Below are 12,828 nucleotides of genomic sequence, written 5' to 3'. Positions count from 1 at the left end.
GCACAACAGACACACATTAGATCTATCAAGCACCTAAAATAACATATCCAAAGCAGAATTTCTCTTTTTTCCCTTAAATCTGTCCTTTATCTTCCCCAGTAAACTGTAATCTCTGGGACAACAGGGACCACATTGGGACATGGCTATGGTCCTGGAACATAGAAGAATGCCTGGCACATAGGAGTTAAACATCTGAAGGACTAAATGGGCTCTTATCTGTGAATAAGATGAATGCTTTAAGAGAAAAGTAGCAAAAGCCTTGGAGCCCTTCTCTACTTTGGGTTGCTCATGGAGAAACCACCCTGTGTGATTCTGGGTTAACAGCTGGGCCTAAAGCTCTAGCCCCTCCTATTACACATACTACCTCATTTCAATGGTCATAGGCAACATGAACACAAGACAATTCTCAACTATGGGAAAACATCTGGATTTATTTGATCATTTAAAGGTTTTTGAAAATGTTGATATACACAAGCTGTACTTGGAGCTGGATGACAGACATTATTTTATTCTTTTATTGTATTTTATTTTATTTTTGAGACAGAATTTCACTCTGTCACTCAGGCTGGAGTGCAATGGTACGACCTCAGCTCACTACAACCTCTGCCTCCCCGGTTCAAGTGATTCTCCTGACTCAGCCTCCTGAGTAGCTGGGATTACAACCGCCTGCCACCACACCCAACTAATTTTTGTAGTTTTAGTAGAGATGGGGTTTCACCATGTTGGCCAGGCTGGTCTCAAACTCCTGACCTGAGGTGATCCACCCACCTCAGCCTCCCAAAGTACTGGGATTATGGGCGTGAGCCACTGTACCTGCTGACATGCTTTTAACATAGGATTTTCATGCCAGAATGACTTTTTCCCCCAAAAGATTCAATCTTAGGTCTCTTGCTGCAGGCAGTTCCATGGGACTGCACAAAAGAGGCAGGGAAACAGTCCCCCCATGGGAGACTGTAGTTTCTTTAAAAATAGGCTTCTAGGCCAGGAATGGTGGCTCATGCTTATAATCCCAGCAAGTTAAGAAGCCAAGGCGGAGGATGCCTTGAGCCTAGGAGTTAGAGACCAGCCTGGGCAACATCTCTACAAAAAATGAAAAAAGTTTGCCAGGTGTTGGTAGCATACACCCATGGTCCCAGCTATGCAGGAGGCTGAGGTGGGAGTAACTCTAGAGCCTAGGAGGTTGAGGCTACAGTGAGCCACAATCGCGCCACTGCAATCCTGCCTGGGCAGCAGAGTTAGACCTTGTCTTGAAATAAATTTTTTTAATTAAAAAAAAAAAAGGCTTTTACTACTTCCTATGAAGTTCATAAGAAGTTCTTCCCTTTGCTTAGTCATCCAGAGTAAAGTCAAAGGGCTCAAAATCTTTCCGGAAGCGGCGAGCTAGGGTCTCCTCGTCGTCTTTGCTGTTCTGACACTGCCTCCAGTCAGACTTATCAGGAATATTAAGGATGGCTTCACTGGCCAGGACCTCCCTGCAGAAAAAGCACAAAGAAGTCAAAATGGAAACTATCAGCCTGAGCTCTCCTCAATATCACCCAAAGAAGGTATGCAAATTTATCTGATTTTGCTCTCCTGCCCTGAGTGCCATCTCTGCCATGCTATTGATCAAAATCATACCCATTTTAAATGACCAGCTCAGGTACTATGTATTTCCTAATCCTTCAAACCCCACTTACTTCTCCCTCTCCTGAAAAACTTGGAACTATATTATTGGTACTTAGAGAAGCATTACCACATAGTAGAAAAAGGGCAGGCCCTGGTGTGAGAAAGATCAGAGACTGGATTTCATTTCCAGCTTTGCCGCTTGCTATCTATGACTTAGATAGATGACTTCATCTCTGAGTCTTGATTTCCTCACCTATGAAATGCAAATAAGAACACCCACCATACAGGGTTTTTGAAGTAGAGAGATAACACAACCAAAGAGCCATATTAACTGTGATTACATCCTGCCTTAAACTGTAGTTTTGTCACCTCAATTAGACATGAGTTTGCAGAGTCAGGTGCCTAGTCATACCCACTCTGATTCAAAATTCCTCTACTTCTCCTTCTAGGGGACTCAGGCCCACATAGGCACAGCAGCACAAGCCCAATGTCAACAAAACAACTTATCTTGGCTCTTAGGACTAAGGAATAACTACACACAGATACACAACAAACTGCCTTCTAATTGCCATTGCTTTATATTTTTACTTATTTCGATATATTAGAATTGTATTACACATTTATATGGTTCATTTTCCACTTTGAAGATACAGTAAATAGAAGAGTTAGAAACAAATCACGTGAGTTCTTCAAAAGTCAAAGAACTTAAGCTCCCTGGGCAAACTTTGAGCCTACTGTTTCAAATGTAAAATGAAAATAGAACTATCTTTCTTGTACAGCTGGAAAAAAAAATGCCATTTTAAATATTTTGTTAACTATAAAGTGCTATATAACTATAAATTAGTATCGATAATTACTCAATATTAAAAATACAACTATCATAAGCACAAAACCATTCAGAGAATCTCCTTTTTGTGTGCTTTATACGCCTATGTATATCTGCAATCGTGTGCTTATTTTGTCAGTGTTCAAAACCGCATCTGTTGCTGAGGCAACAATGAAAAGATCATGTCAGATGTCTGAATCTCATAACACGCTTGTTCCCATTTAACAATTATATTTTTTTAGCTGGGCATGGTGGTGTGCGCCTGTAGCCCCAGCTGCTTGGGAGGCCAAGGCAGGAGAATTGCTTGAACTCAGTAGGCGGAGGTTGCAGTGAGCCAAGATCGTGCCACTGCACTCCAGCCTGGGCAACAGAGCAAGATCCCATCTCAAAACAAAAACAAAAACAAAAATAACAAAAAATCATCTTTTTGAAAAATGTAGATGACTACATTTACAGGAGTTATCTAAGGGGGCAATCTCTTGGAGGCTTTCTGAATTAGTCCAAGACAGGTTCAAGACTCATCAAAGCCCATATTTAACTAGGGGAGAAAAAATAGTGCAAATCACAGACACCAGCATCAGATACTCTGTTCTACACATTTTTCACTCCCCTTCAAACTGTCTCTTCTTGTCAGCATCCTCTTATCTTTAATCTTTGCCTAAGTTACGTTACCCCCGGTGTGGTTTTGCAGTCATGTTTTGCTTGATATGAGGAATAGAACTGAAGCCTCCTCCAGGCCTTTAGAATACTGTAGAATACTGAGGTTAAGACCTCGACTTTTAAGAGGCCTGGGTGTTGCCTCAGCAACAGATGTGGTTTTGAACACTGACAAAATAAGCACACGATTGCAGATACACATAGGCATATAAAGCATACAAAAAGGAGATTCTCTGAATGGTTTTGTGCTTATGATAGTTGTATTTTTAATATTGAGTAATTATCAAGATACTAATTTATAGTTATATAGCACTTTATAGTTAACAAAATATTTAAAATGGCATTTTTTTTCCAGCTGTACAAGAAAGATAGTTCTATTTTCATTTTACATTTGAAACAGTAGGCTCAAAGTTTGCCCAGGGAGCTTAGGTTCTTTGACTTTTGAAGAACTCATGTGATTTGTTTCTAACTCTTCTATTTACTGTATCTTCAAAGTGGAAAATGAACCATATAAATGTGTAATACAATTCTAATATATCGAAATAAGTAAAAATATAAAGCAATGGCAATTAGAAGGCAGTTTGTTGTGTATCTGTGTGTAGTTATTCCTTAGTCCTAAGAGCCAAGATAAGTTGTTTTGTTGACATTGGGCTTGTGCTGCTGTGCCTACGTGGGCCTGAGTCGAGGCCTTAACCTCAGTATCCTACAGTATTCTAAAGGCCTGGAGGGGGCTTCAGTTCCAACAGGCCTGGGTGTGACCCTATCACTGTGTGACTATGAACAAGCTATCTAACCTCTCTACAGCCGGCTATCTAGTGGAATAATGATTAGCCAGGTATGGCTATTTAAATTTAAATTCTAATAAATTGAAATAAAAAAATTTAGTTCCTCAGTCACATTAGCCACATTTCAGCGCTCAGTGGCCACAAATGTCTAGTCACTACTTTATTGGACAATGCAGATAATTGAGCATTTCCATCATTGTGAAAAGTCTATTGGGCACTTGCTCTAGAGCCTCATTTTCCACACTGGTAAATTTGAATGACAGTACCTACCTTACAGAGTTGTGAAGATTAAATGAGGCATGTATTTGTAAAGTTCTTGGCACAGAGTATGTGCTCAGTTAAAGTTCTCTAGCACTTCTGGCTGGAATGCCCTCACCCCAACCTTTGCCCTCTAAATAGATCCCTCCGGTTCAACTTCATCACTTTCATGAAGGCTTTCACCAAGTAGAAATGAGCTCTCCCTTTTCTGAATTTCTACAGCACTTTGTTCCCCAAAACTCTGTCATGGTATTCTTCACGTTCTCCATGACATTACTGTCATATATGTAAAAATCTGACTTACCCTAAGACCATGGGTCCTTTGAGGCAAAGACTGTTTACAATTTAGCTTTTTATCCATTGTCCATGTAGCCCACTATTTCATTCATAGCAGGTCTAGTAAAAATACATTGAAAAGAAGAAAAACATACCTTCCAAACTGCAAAGGAAAATTCTTTTTAATTCTGTGGAAAAGCTTTTCTCCTGTGTCAAGTTCAACATAAAAATATGCTGCTCCTGGTTGTGCAATCTAAAGTAAACAGAGGTGTATAAGGATGTTCAACAATGCTTCAGAAATCTACCATCCTAGTTCATCTCTAGGCAAAGAATTCAGTCTAAATGCACAAGAAAAAGAATGTGTATATAGCTATAGATCCCAAGCCACTTAGTGGAACTAGGACTTAAAAAACTAACTGGAAGATACTACAAATATCCTCCCAGTGGCATCCATCCTTCTAAGTTTCCACCTTAGGAAATTCTAATTTCTTGCTCTTCCCAGGAAAGCATTAAATTTGCAGTAATGCCCTCTTCATCTCCAATCTAGTCAATACCCAGTGCTCTAGTTCCAGATTGTCTACTGCCTCGTTTTTGTTTGTTTGTTTTTTGTTTTTGTTTTTTTTAAGAGACTAGGTCTTGCTATGTTCCCCAGGCTGAAGTACAGTGGTGCGATCATACCTCACTATATCCTCGAACTCCTAAGCTCAAGTGATGTTCCTGCCTCTCATCCTCTCGAGTAGCTAAGACTACAGGCATGTGGCACCATGCCTAGCTTATTTTTTATTTTTTGTAGAGATGGGGTGTCTCACTTTATTGCCCAGGCCAGTATCGAACTATGGCTTCAAGTGCTCCTCCCACCTTGGACTCTCAAAGTGTTGGATTACAGGTGTGAGCCACCATGCCCAAACCCACTGCCTATTTAATAACATTTTTGGAATGCCTTGATAGCACCTTAGGCTCAACATGTCAAAAACCAGATCTTACTCTTCCCTGAATATCACCATCCCCTCCATTTCACCTGCTTGATGTCAGAGTGCTCTGGGATTTCCAACAGCTCTATCTGCTGCTCCTGTGCCTGGGTAATGAAGGCATCTTTAATATCATCAGTAGCACAGCAACTGACTGGGACAGGAATGACCTGGGGGTTAGGGGGATAGGAGAAATTCTTTGTGCAGGTCCCAGAGAAGTTGTCCCTGTACAGTCTCTGAGAAGCAGCAAATCCATCATAGGGGTGGAGAAACACCCCTCAGCACAGAATCTCCTCAAGCCAGACAAGCCTGCATCAGCCTGTCTGTAAGGACTTAAACTTATGAGATAGCCTGCCACATGTGGGAGCCATTCTCTGATGCAGGAAAGGCTTAAGAGAGATATCTCTGTCACAAGCCTTTGCCATCTCCGACATAATATATGTGGCAGAGTTAGGCCCATTTGAAAACTTAACAAATGTGCCAAAAAGAAAACCACCACAACTACAAATGATCTATAAACAATCTGATTTTCTGAGCTGCTAGCCCCATGCAGGCTTTGAGACTATTTCCTACTACTAAGATTTTACTCATGCTAGGCCTCCACACAAAATACTCACTTTCTTCCAAATTCTTATCCAGCAAGCCCCACATCTTCCTTGGAACTTCCTCAACTACCCATTCCTTCTCCAAACAAGGAACTTACTATCTCTGCTGTTTACTTGTACTGACCACACACTTCCCTGTGAAACCTCTGGGGTTACCACCAGATACTCTTTAACTTTTTAAATGAACATTTAAATATTAATATAAAAATATTAAATATTTTAAATATTAAAGCTAAACATTATTTAAATATTTATCAGTTTCAAGGTCCCCATAGTACCCTTCCAAGTTCCTATGGACAGACCACCTACCTGTAGCTGGAGGTGATGGCTCTTATAATTTCTCTCAAATACAACACACCGTTTCCCTCGACTCTTAAAGAACCGTCTCAGTGTGGCCTTATACTTCTCCACCTCTTCTACTACCTCTGCTGAAAGCTCCACCACTGACTGGTAGTGTCCAATGGGCAGAATGAGGACATGGTCATCAGATAAGCCTCCTTTGGCCAGGGCAAGGTAGCACTACAGAAGCAGCAGACAGAATTGAGACATCAATACTGCATGTAGGATTCTCCAGGGAGAAAAGCCTATACAAAGAGTGAGCATGAAGGTGTAGGAGAAAGTATTTGAGGTTATCAATAAAAATTCTCTTACTTTAAAAAATCTAATTTTAGAAGACGTAGCAACAATGTTCTCAAGTATAATGTTCTCATCTGAAGAATGAGATTACATATAAAAAATTTCTATGCAAGTAGCAAATGAATTAGGAGTAAATGAATTGGGAGAGGCACACAAGCAGGCTTTTGGCTTCAAATACACTATGCTGAAGGAAACCAGTACAAACCGTTGGGTTTTCCCTCTCAGGCTCTAAACTTGAAAACAGTTTTTCAGTTTTTTTTTTTGAGACAAGAGTCTCGCTCACAAAAAACAAAAACAAAAACAACCACTTTAAGCCTTAACCTGCTGACTAAACTCTACAGAACAAAACAAACGTACAACCTAATGGGGTGGGAGGAAAGTAAAACCTCAAACTCAGATGCATCCAAAGAGGCAGAAAAGAACGGTTTCCAACAATGAATGTCAGCCTTTAATAGCAACTAAAAATATTTCTGTAAAAAACAAAACATGCAAGAATGTTCTATCACTCAGATATTCTCTGTTGGGAAGATGCCATGAGTGAGCACAGAAGGGCCCAATGAGTATCAGTACAGGCAAACATAGATACTTTAGGAAAAAATTATCCAGACTGGGCACAGTGGTTCAGGCCTGTAATCCCAGCACTTTGGGAGGCCGAGGTGGGTGGATCTCGAGGTCAGGAGTTTGAGACCAGCCTGGCCAACTGGGTGAAACCCCGCCTCTACTAAAAATACAAAAATTAGCTGGGCATGGTGGTGCGTGCCTATAATCCTAGGTACTTGGGAGGCTGAGGCAGGAGAATTGCTTGAACCTGGGAGGCAGAGGTTGCAGTGAGCTGAGATCATGCCACTGCACTCCAGCTTGGGCGACAGAACAAGACTCCATCTCAAAAAACAACAACAACAACAACAACAACAACAACAACAACAAACACCTCATAGACACTAAAACATTTTTTATTTTTATAATAACCATTTTATATCGTATTTGTTTAAAAGGTTACTCTAGAAACCTGAGTCTTCTAGCTTTTTGTGTCAGAAGGTCACTGACATGAACATCAGCTTTTCTATTGTGATGTGCACTCTTTGGGTAATGAAGAATAAACTAAATAGCTCCTCCGCACCACCTCTAATGCTATACTTCTAATTTCTTTTATTTTTATTTTTATTTTTTTTGAGACGAAGTCTCACTCTTGTTGCTCAGGCTAGAGTGCAATAGCACAATCTCAGCTCACTGCAACCTCTGCTTCCCGGGTTTAAGCCATTCTCCTGCCTCAGCCTCCTGAGTAGCTGGGATTACAGGCGTCTGCCACTACACCTGGCTAATGTTTGTATTTTTAGTAGAGATAGGGTTTCACCATACTGGCCAGGCTGGTCTCGAATGCCTGACCTCAGGCAATCTTCCTGCCTCAGCCTCCCAAAGTGCTGAGATGACAGGCGTGAACCACCATACCCAGCCATGTACTTCCTATTTTTGTGACTAGTTTCATACTCACCCAATCTCCTCTCTCTTTCAAAAGCTCACCTTCTAATCTGCTCTGTACTTGAATTATCTCTAACCATGTATAAATATGCCCTAAATAAATGTTTCTTTCCATAAGTAAAATCCATTGATTTTGCAATAATTATTTTGGACTCTCTGCAGCCCTTCCCCTTTTCTACTAATCTGTGGCTATGGACCATCAGCACAGTTCTACATACTACCCTTGAGGAAGGCATAGCAAAGACAGAGAAAGCCACAGAAAAAAAATGTTAAAAAAAAAAAAAGGCAATCAAAAAGAATGGTTGCAGAGAGAAGATCCCAAACCCTTCTGCAGACACCCAAAAGTCATTACAGGTTTGTAAGAGGTTTCTATCAAAGGACAGTGTAGCCTCTAGGCTACAATGCTCACGTGGCCTACTTGCAATGTTAGGTTGGGCCACAAACAAGACCTTTTTCCCCCTCTAGTTTTAGGCCTAGATGAGAAGAAAACAGGTTTCCTTGATTGATGCCCTGGCCCACACCCTGAGTTAGATAACCTGGACAATGGAAAAATGAATGAAAAAGAAAAGTCACTTCTCACTGAGGCCTAGAGCAGCACTGAGCTATGTCACACTTTCCAAATCTCTTATCCCCTGCATGCAACCTTGAACCTATTGAAGCTTCCCAAACAGAAGGCAATTCAAAGCCTGCCTTACTACACACATTGTGTGGGAGAGAAAAATGGCACACGCTAATCCAAAGAGGAAAAAAGATGCAAAAGAGATCATCCAAAAAGGGCACTGCTGTAAAGGTCAGAGCTTCTCAAGTTTGCTCTTATTCCACTGAATACTTCATCCACAGGTTCTATGGCTCAATTGTGTCAAAGGCCTTGACTCCATTAGTGCTCCTCCTAGTAGAAGGAGTGTGCCACTAATTAAGACATTTTTTAAAATGTTAAAGACTGAGACTCTTCAGGTGGAAACAATACAGATAGGAGTGTAACTCCTTAAGTGTTAAGTGACTTAAAGTGAAAGATGAAATTGAGACTGTAGTCAGTCTATAGGATGGAAGACACAAAAAAGGGTCCTCAGATTGTTAGTTGAAAGGGTCAACCCCAGAAACCAAAATTAGAACAAATCAATGAGAAATGGATGAAGGCATCTGTCTTCAGAAGCACTATACACTAAGAATTGTCTTAGTCCATCTTGTGTTGCTATTAATAGAATACCACAGACTATAATTTATATGAATAGAAATTTATTTGGCTTGTGATTCTGTAGACTGGGATGTCCAAGTGCATACACTGGCACCTGGCAATGGTCTTTATGCTGCATCATCCCATGGCAGAAAGGCAAGAGAAGGTGAGAGTAGAGGAGGAGCAAAAGGGGACCTGAACTCACTTTAACAATGCCAATCTCATGATAAGCCACTCCTGTAATAACATTAATCCATTCATGAGGGCAGATCCTCATGCCCTAATCACCTCTTATTAGGGACCCCACTTCCCAAAACTGTTACAAAACAAAAAAGGCTTGTAAATATTTCCTCAGGAAAATATCAATATTTTTAACCCAATATGAGTATATAAGCAACAGAAGACTGCCTTTTCAGGACAAAGAAAATCGCTTTAAATGGTAATTAGCAAAAGGAACTCTTCACTCTCAAGTAGATGGGCTAAAAATACAGAGAGTCCAAGAAGTACACAAAAACATCACCCCTGGAGAACCATACCTATTTATAAGACAGGAAAAGAGGGAGTTATCTTATAAAACTGGCTATTGCTATAACGAATGTTGACAAGGATGTGGAAAGGCAGAAACCTTCATACATTGCTGGTGGGAATATAAGATGGTACAGTCATTTTGAAAAACAGTTTAGCAGTTTCTTAAAAAGTTAAACATAAATTTACCACATACCCTGGCAAATCCATTCCTATATCTATCCAAAATAAAAACATATCCACGCAAAGACTTACATGCAGATGTTTTATGGGAGCATCATTTCTAATACCCATCAAGTAGAAACCACCCAAATGTCCATCAACTGATAAACAGATATAGACGAAATGTGGTATATCTACATACTAGAATATGATTTGGCAATAAAAAGGAATGAAATACTGATACATGCTGCAACATGGATGAAGCCCAAGAATATTATGCTAAGTAAAAGAAGCCAGCCACAAAAGACCACAGGTTGTATGATTCCATTTATAAGAAATGTCCAGAAAAGGAAAACCTATAGAGATAGTAAGTAGATTAGTGGCTGCCTGAGGCTAAAGTTGGTAACAGGGATAACTGTAAATGGGCATGCTGCAATGATAAAAATGTTCTAAAACTATACTATGTGATGGTGGCACAACTCAGTAACCTAAAATCATTGAAGTGTACACTTAAAAATGGGTAAATTTTATATGTATATTATGCCTCCGTAAAGTTAATAAAAAACAAATAGGCATCTCCTTCTCTATAAAGATCCATGGAAGTAACTCACATGTGTGCCGATGTTGACCACCAAATGCTTTTCCACTTCAGGGCTAGCAAGGCAAAACCAGCAGGGTCCTGGAGGCTGAGCTTCATGTAAAAGAAAACCAGGTGTTACTATGGTCCAAGCACTACAGCATATAATCACCCCACAGAACTCAGCCTTGTCTGATTTTTATAACCTAAAAAGACTGTTATACAACACTGCCTCATGGCTAAGCCTGTGTTCCTCACTATGACCCACTATGAACATTTTCAATGAAATTAAACCTCCATTAGAATTTGTAACCAATCCATAGGAAGGTAACCCACAAGTGCAAAATCACACATTGATTAAAGTAGCACATAACTAGCAATAGGCTACAACAAAAGAACATTGAACTGGGTGTCAGGAGCCCCAATTATAACCCAGCTATGCCGTTAGCCACGACCCTGGAAAATTTACTCTCCCAAGGTCAGCTTCTTCTTTGAAACAAAAAGATGGAGAAAGAGAATCTCAATGAAACAGCCTTAAAGTCCTTCCTCCCAGTTTGATCATTCTATTATCTTATGAACCTACATTGGTTTTGGAGGCTCTTTACCTCATCATGTCTTACAGACACAAAGAAAAGGTGCTTTTTCCACAGTTCTTACAGGAACTTACAGGAAGTTCCTCAGAACAGCTTCAAAGTCAGGCCATTTTTATTTTATTTTTTTGAGAGAGAACCTTGTTCTGTCACCCAGGCTGGAGCGTGATGCCATCTTGGCTCACTGCAACCTCCACCTCCTGAGTTCAAGTGATTCTCCTGCCTCAGCCTCCTGAGGAGCTGGGACTACAGGCAGTGTCACCATGCCAGGCTAATTTTTTGTATTTTTAGTAGAGACAGGGTTTCACCATGTTGGCCAGGCTGGTCTCAAATTCCTGCCCTCAAGTGATCCAAAGTGCTGGGATTACAGTTAGTGTGAATCAGTTTCCAGCACTACATCATTCTAGATAAAAATTCATAAAGCTCTAGTTTCTGAATCTGATGCTATAAAAAAACTATCAACATTTTTAACCCAATATGGGTATATAAGCAACAGAAGACTGCCTTTTTAGGACAAAGAAAATTGCTTTAAATGGTAATTAGCAAAAGGAACTCTTCACTCTCAAGTAGATGGGCTAAAAATACAGAGAAGAAGTATATAAAAGCATCACCCCTAGAGAACCATACCTATTTATGAGAGGAAAAGAGGGAGCTATCTTGTTAAACTGGCTATTGCTATAACAAATGCTGACAAGGATGTGGAAAGGCAGAAACCTTCATACACTGCTGGTGGGAATATAAGATTGTGCAGTCACAACAGCCAGCCAAGGCCATGTTTGTATTTTATTTTTACTATTGGTCCTAATGACCTATTGCACAATTCTCCACTGCCAGAAGAGGCTCTCTTAACAATGCTGCTTTCCAAACAAAAGCCAAAATAACGGTTATTGTTCATAGAGGAGACCTATAGAATAAAGGTACTTACGAGGTTTGCGAGGCTGCTTTGGGTGAGGAGAAGATTTGCTATCTCTACCTGTGGATGAACGCTTCCTTCCCTGCTTTTCATTTAAATCAAAGAAAAATTGACAGGCTGATTCTTCCTGGATGGCCAAAAGGAGAAGATTAAATGTTATTCAACTAACCTTTAGATAAGTAGCCAACCATTCACATACTAGGGAACATTCCTGCCGTGCCATATCTATCTTTCCTCTCAGTCCTTTCTGCATATTCTAGGGAAGCAAATCCCAGTTCTGATGCCTGAGCTCTCAGTCATACATCAACACCAAATTCATCTCTTTAGAAAACAAGTTAAAATGCAAGTTATAAAGTAATTCTTGCCTAAAACTGAACAACATGGACCCACCTAAATTAGTTTTTCCTTTTTCTCTCAACAGGGACATAGTGTAGTCCTATAATTTCACAGGTCAAACAAACCTAATTCAGCCTTAATTAGGAGATGAGAAGGCTGCTCAGAAAGAAAGAAAAGGCTGTGAAAGCAGACCATGCATGCTAGTAAGAGAACTTGACATTCCTTGCTTTAGTGGGGAAAAAATTAATGAGAAAACTCTGCTATTAAGAAAATTTCTTTGGAGTGCATCTTATTTTCCTACAAGCAATCATCATAAAATCACAAATTACATTGCTATGAAGCTGCTAGGTCCTTGCCTAAAGAGCTAAGAACAGATAATCAACTTTAGACAAAGACTTTACAAATGAAACGGTAACCCCAAATGTATGAATCCGGTTTGGACAAAGAAAGACCCAA

At 40.1% G+C, this 12,828-nt stretch overlaps 1 protein-coding gene and 1 non-coding gene across 4 annotated transcripts in view; both read right to left on the bottom strand.

The window, feature by feature from the left end:
• Positions 1-411: 411 nt before the first annotated feature.
• Positions 412-12,828, bottom strand: part of CWF19L1 (CWF19 like cell cycle control factor 1) — a 32,714-nt gene continuing 20,297 nt past the window's right edge. For all 3 annotated transcript variants that reach the window (XM_012439583.3, XM_012439584.3, XM_012439586.2), the window contains 6 exons: positions 12,049-12,163; positions 10,568-10,647; positions 6,290-6,499; positions 5,426-5,545; positions 4,563-4,660; positions 412-1,472 (listed from right to left, as the gene is read on the bottom strand). In XM_012439583.3, coding sequence (XP_012295006.2) covers positions 1,328-1,472; positions 4,563-4,660; positions 5,426-5,545; positions 6,290-6,499; positions 10,568-10,647; positions 12,049-12,163 — 768 coding nt within the window. In that variant the 3' untranslated portion in view covers positions 412-1,327. The remainder of the gene's footprint in view (positions 1,473-4,562; positions 4,661-5,425; positions 5,546-6,289; positions 6,500-10,567; positions 10,648-12,048; positions 12,164-12,828) is intronic.
• LOC135274083 (small nucleolar RNA SNORA12) lies at positions 5,732-5,878 on the bottom strand. The gene has a single exon (XR_010341894.1). It is a non-coding gene; the product is annotated as a small nucleolar RNA SNORA12 (small nucleolar RNA).

The sequence above is a fragment of the Aotus nancymaae genome, unplaced genomic scaffold (genome assembly GCF_030222135.1).
Source record: "Aotus nancymaae isolate 86718 unplaced genomic scaffold, 86718_ANA_hifiasm-v0.15.2.pri h1tg000010l, whole genome shotgun sequence".
In the NCBI taxonomy this organism is placed as follows: domain Eukaryota; kingdom Metazoa; phylum Chordata; class Mammalia; order Primates; family Aotidae; genus Aotus; species Aotus nancymaae.
Note: the sequence above shows the minus strand (reverse complement) of the source record. Positions and strands in the feature narration are given on the sequence as shown.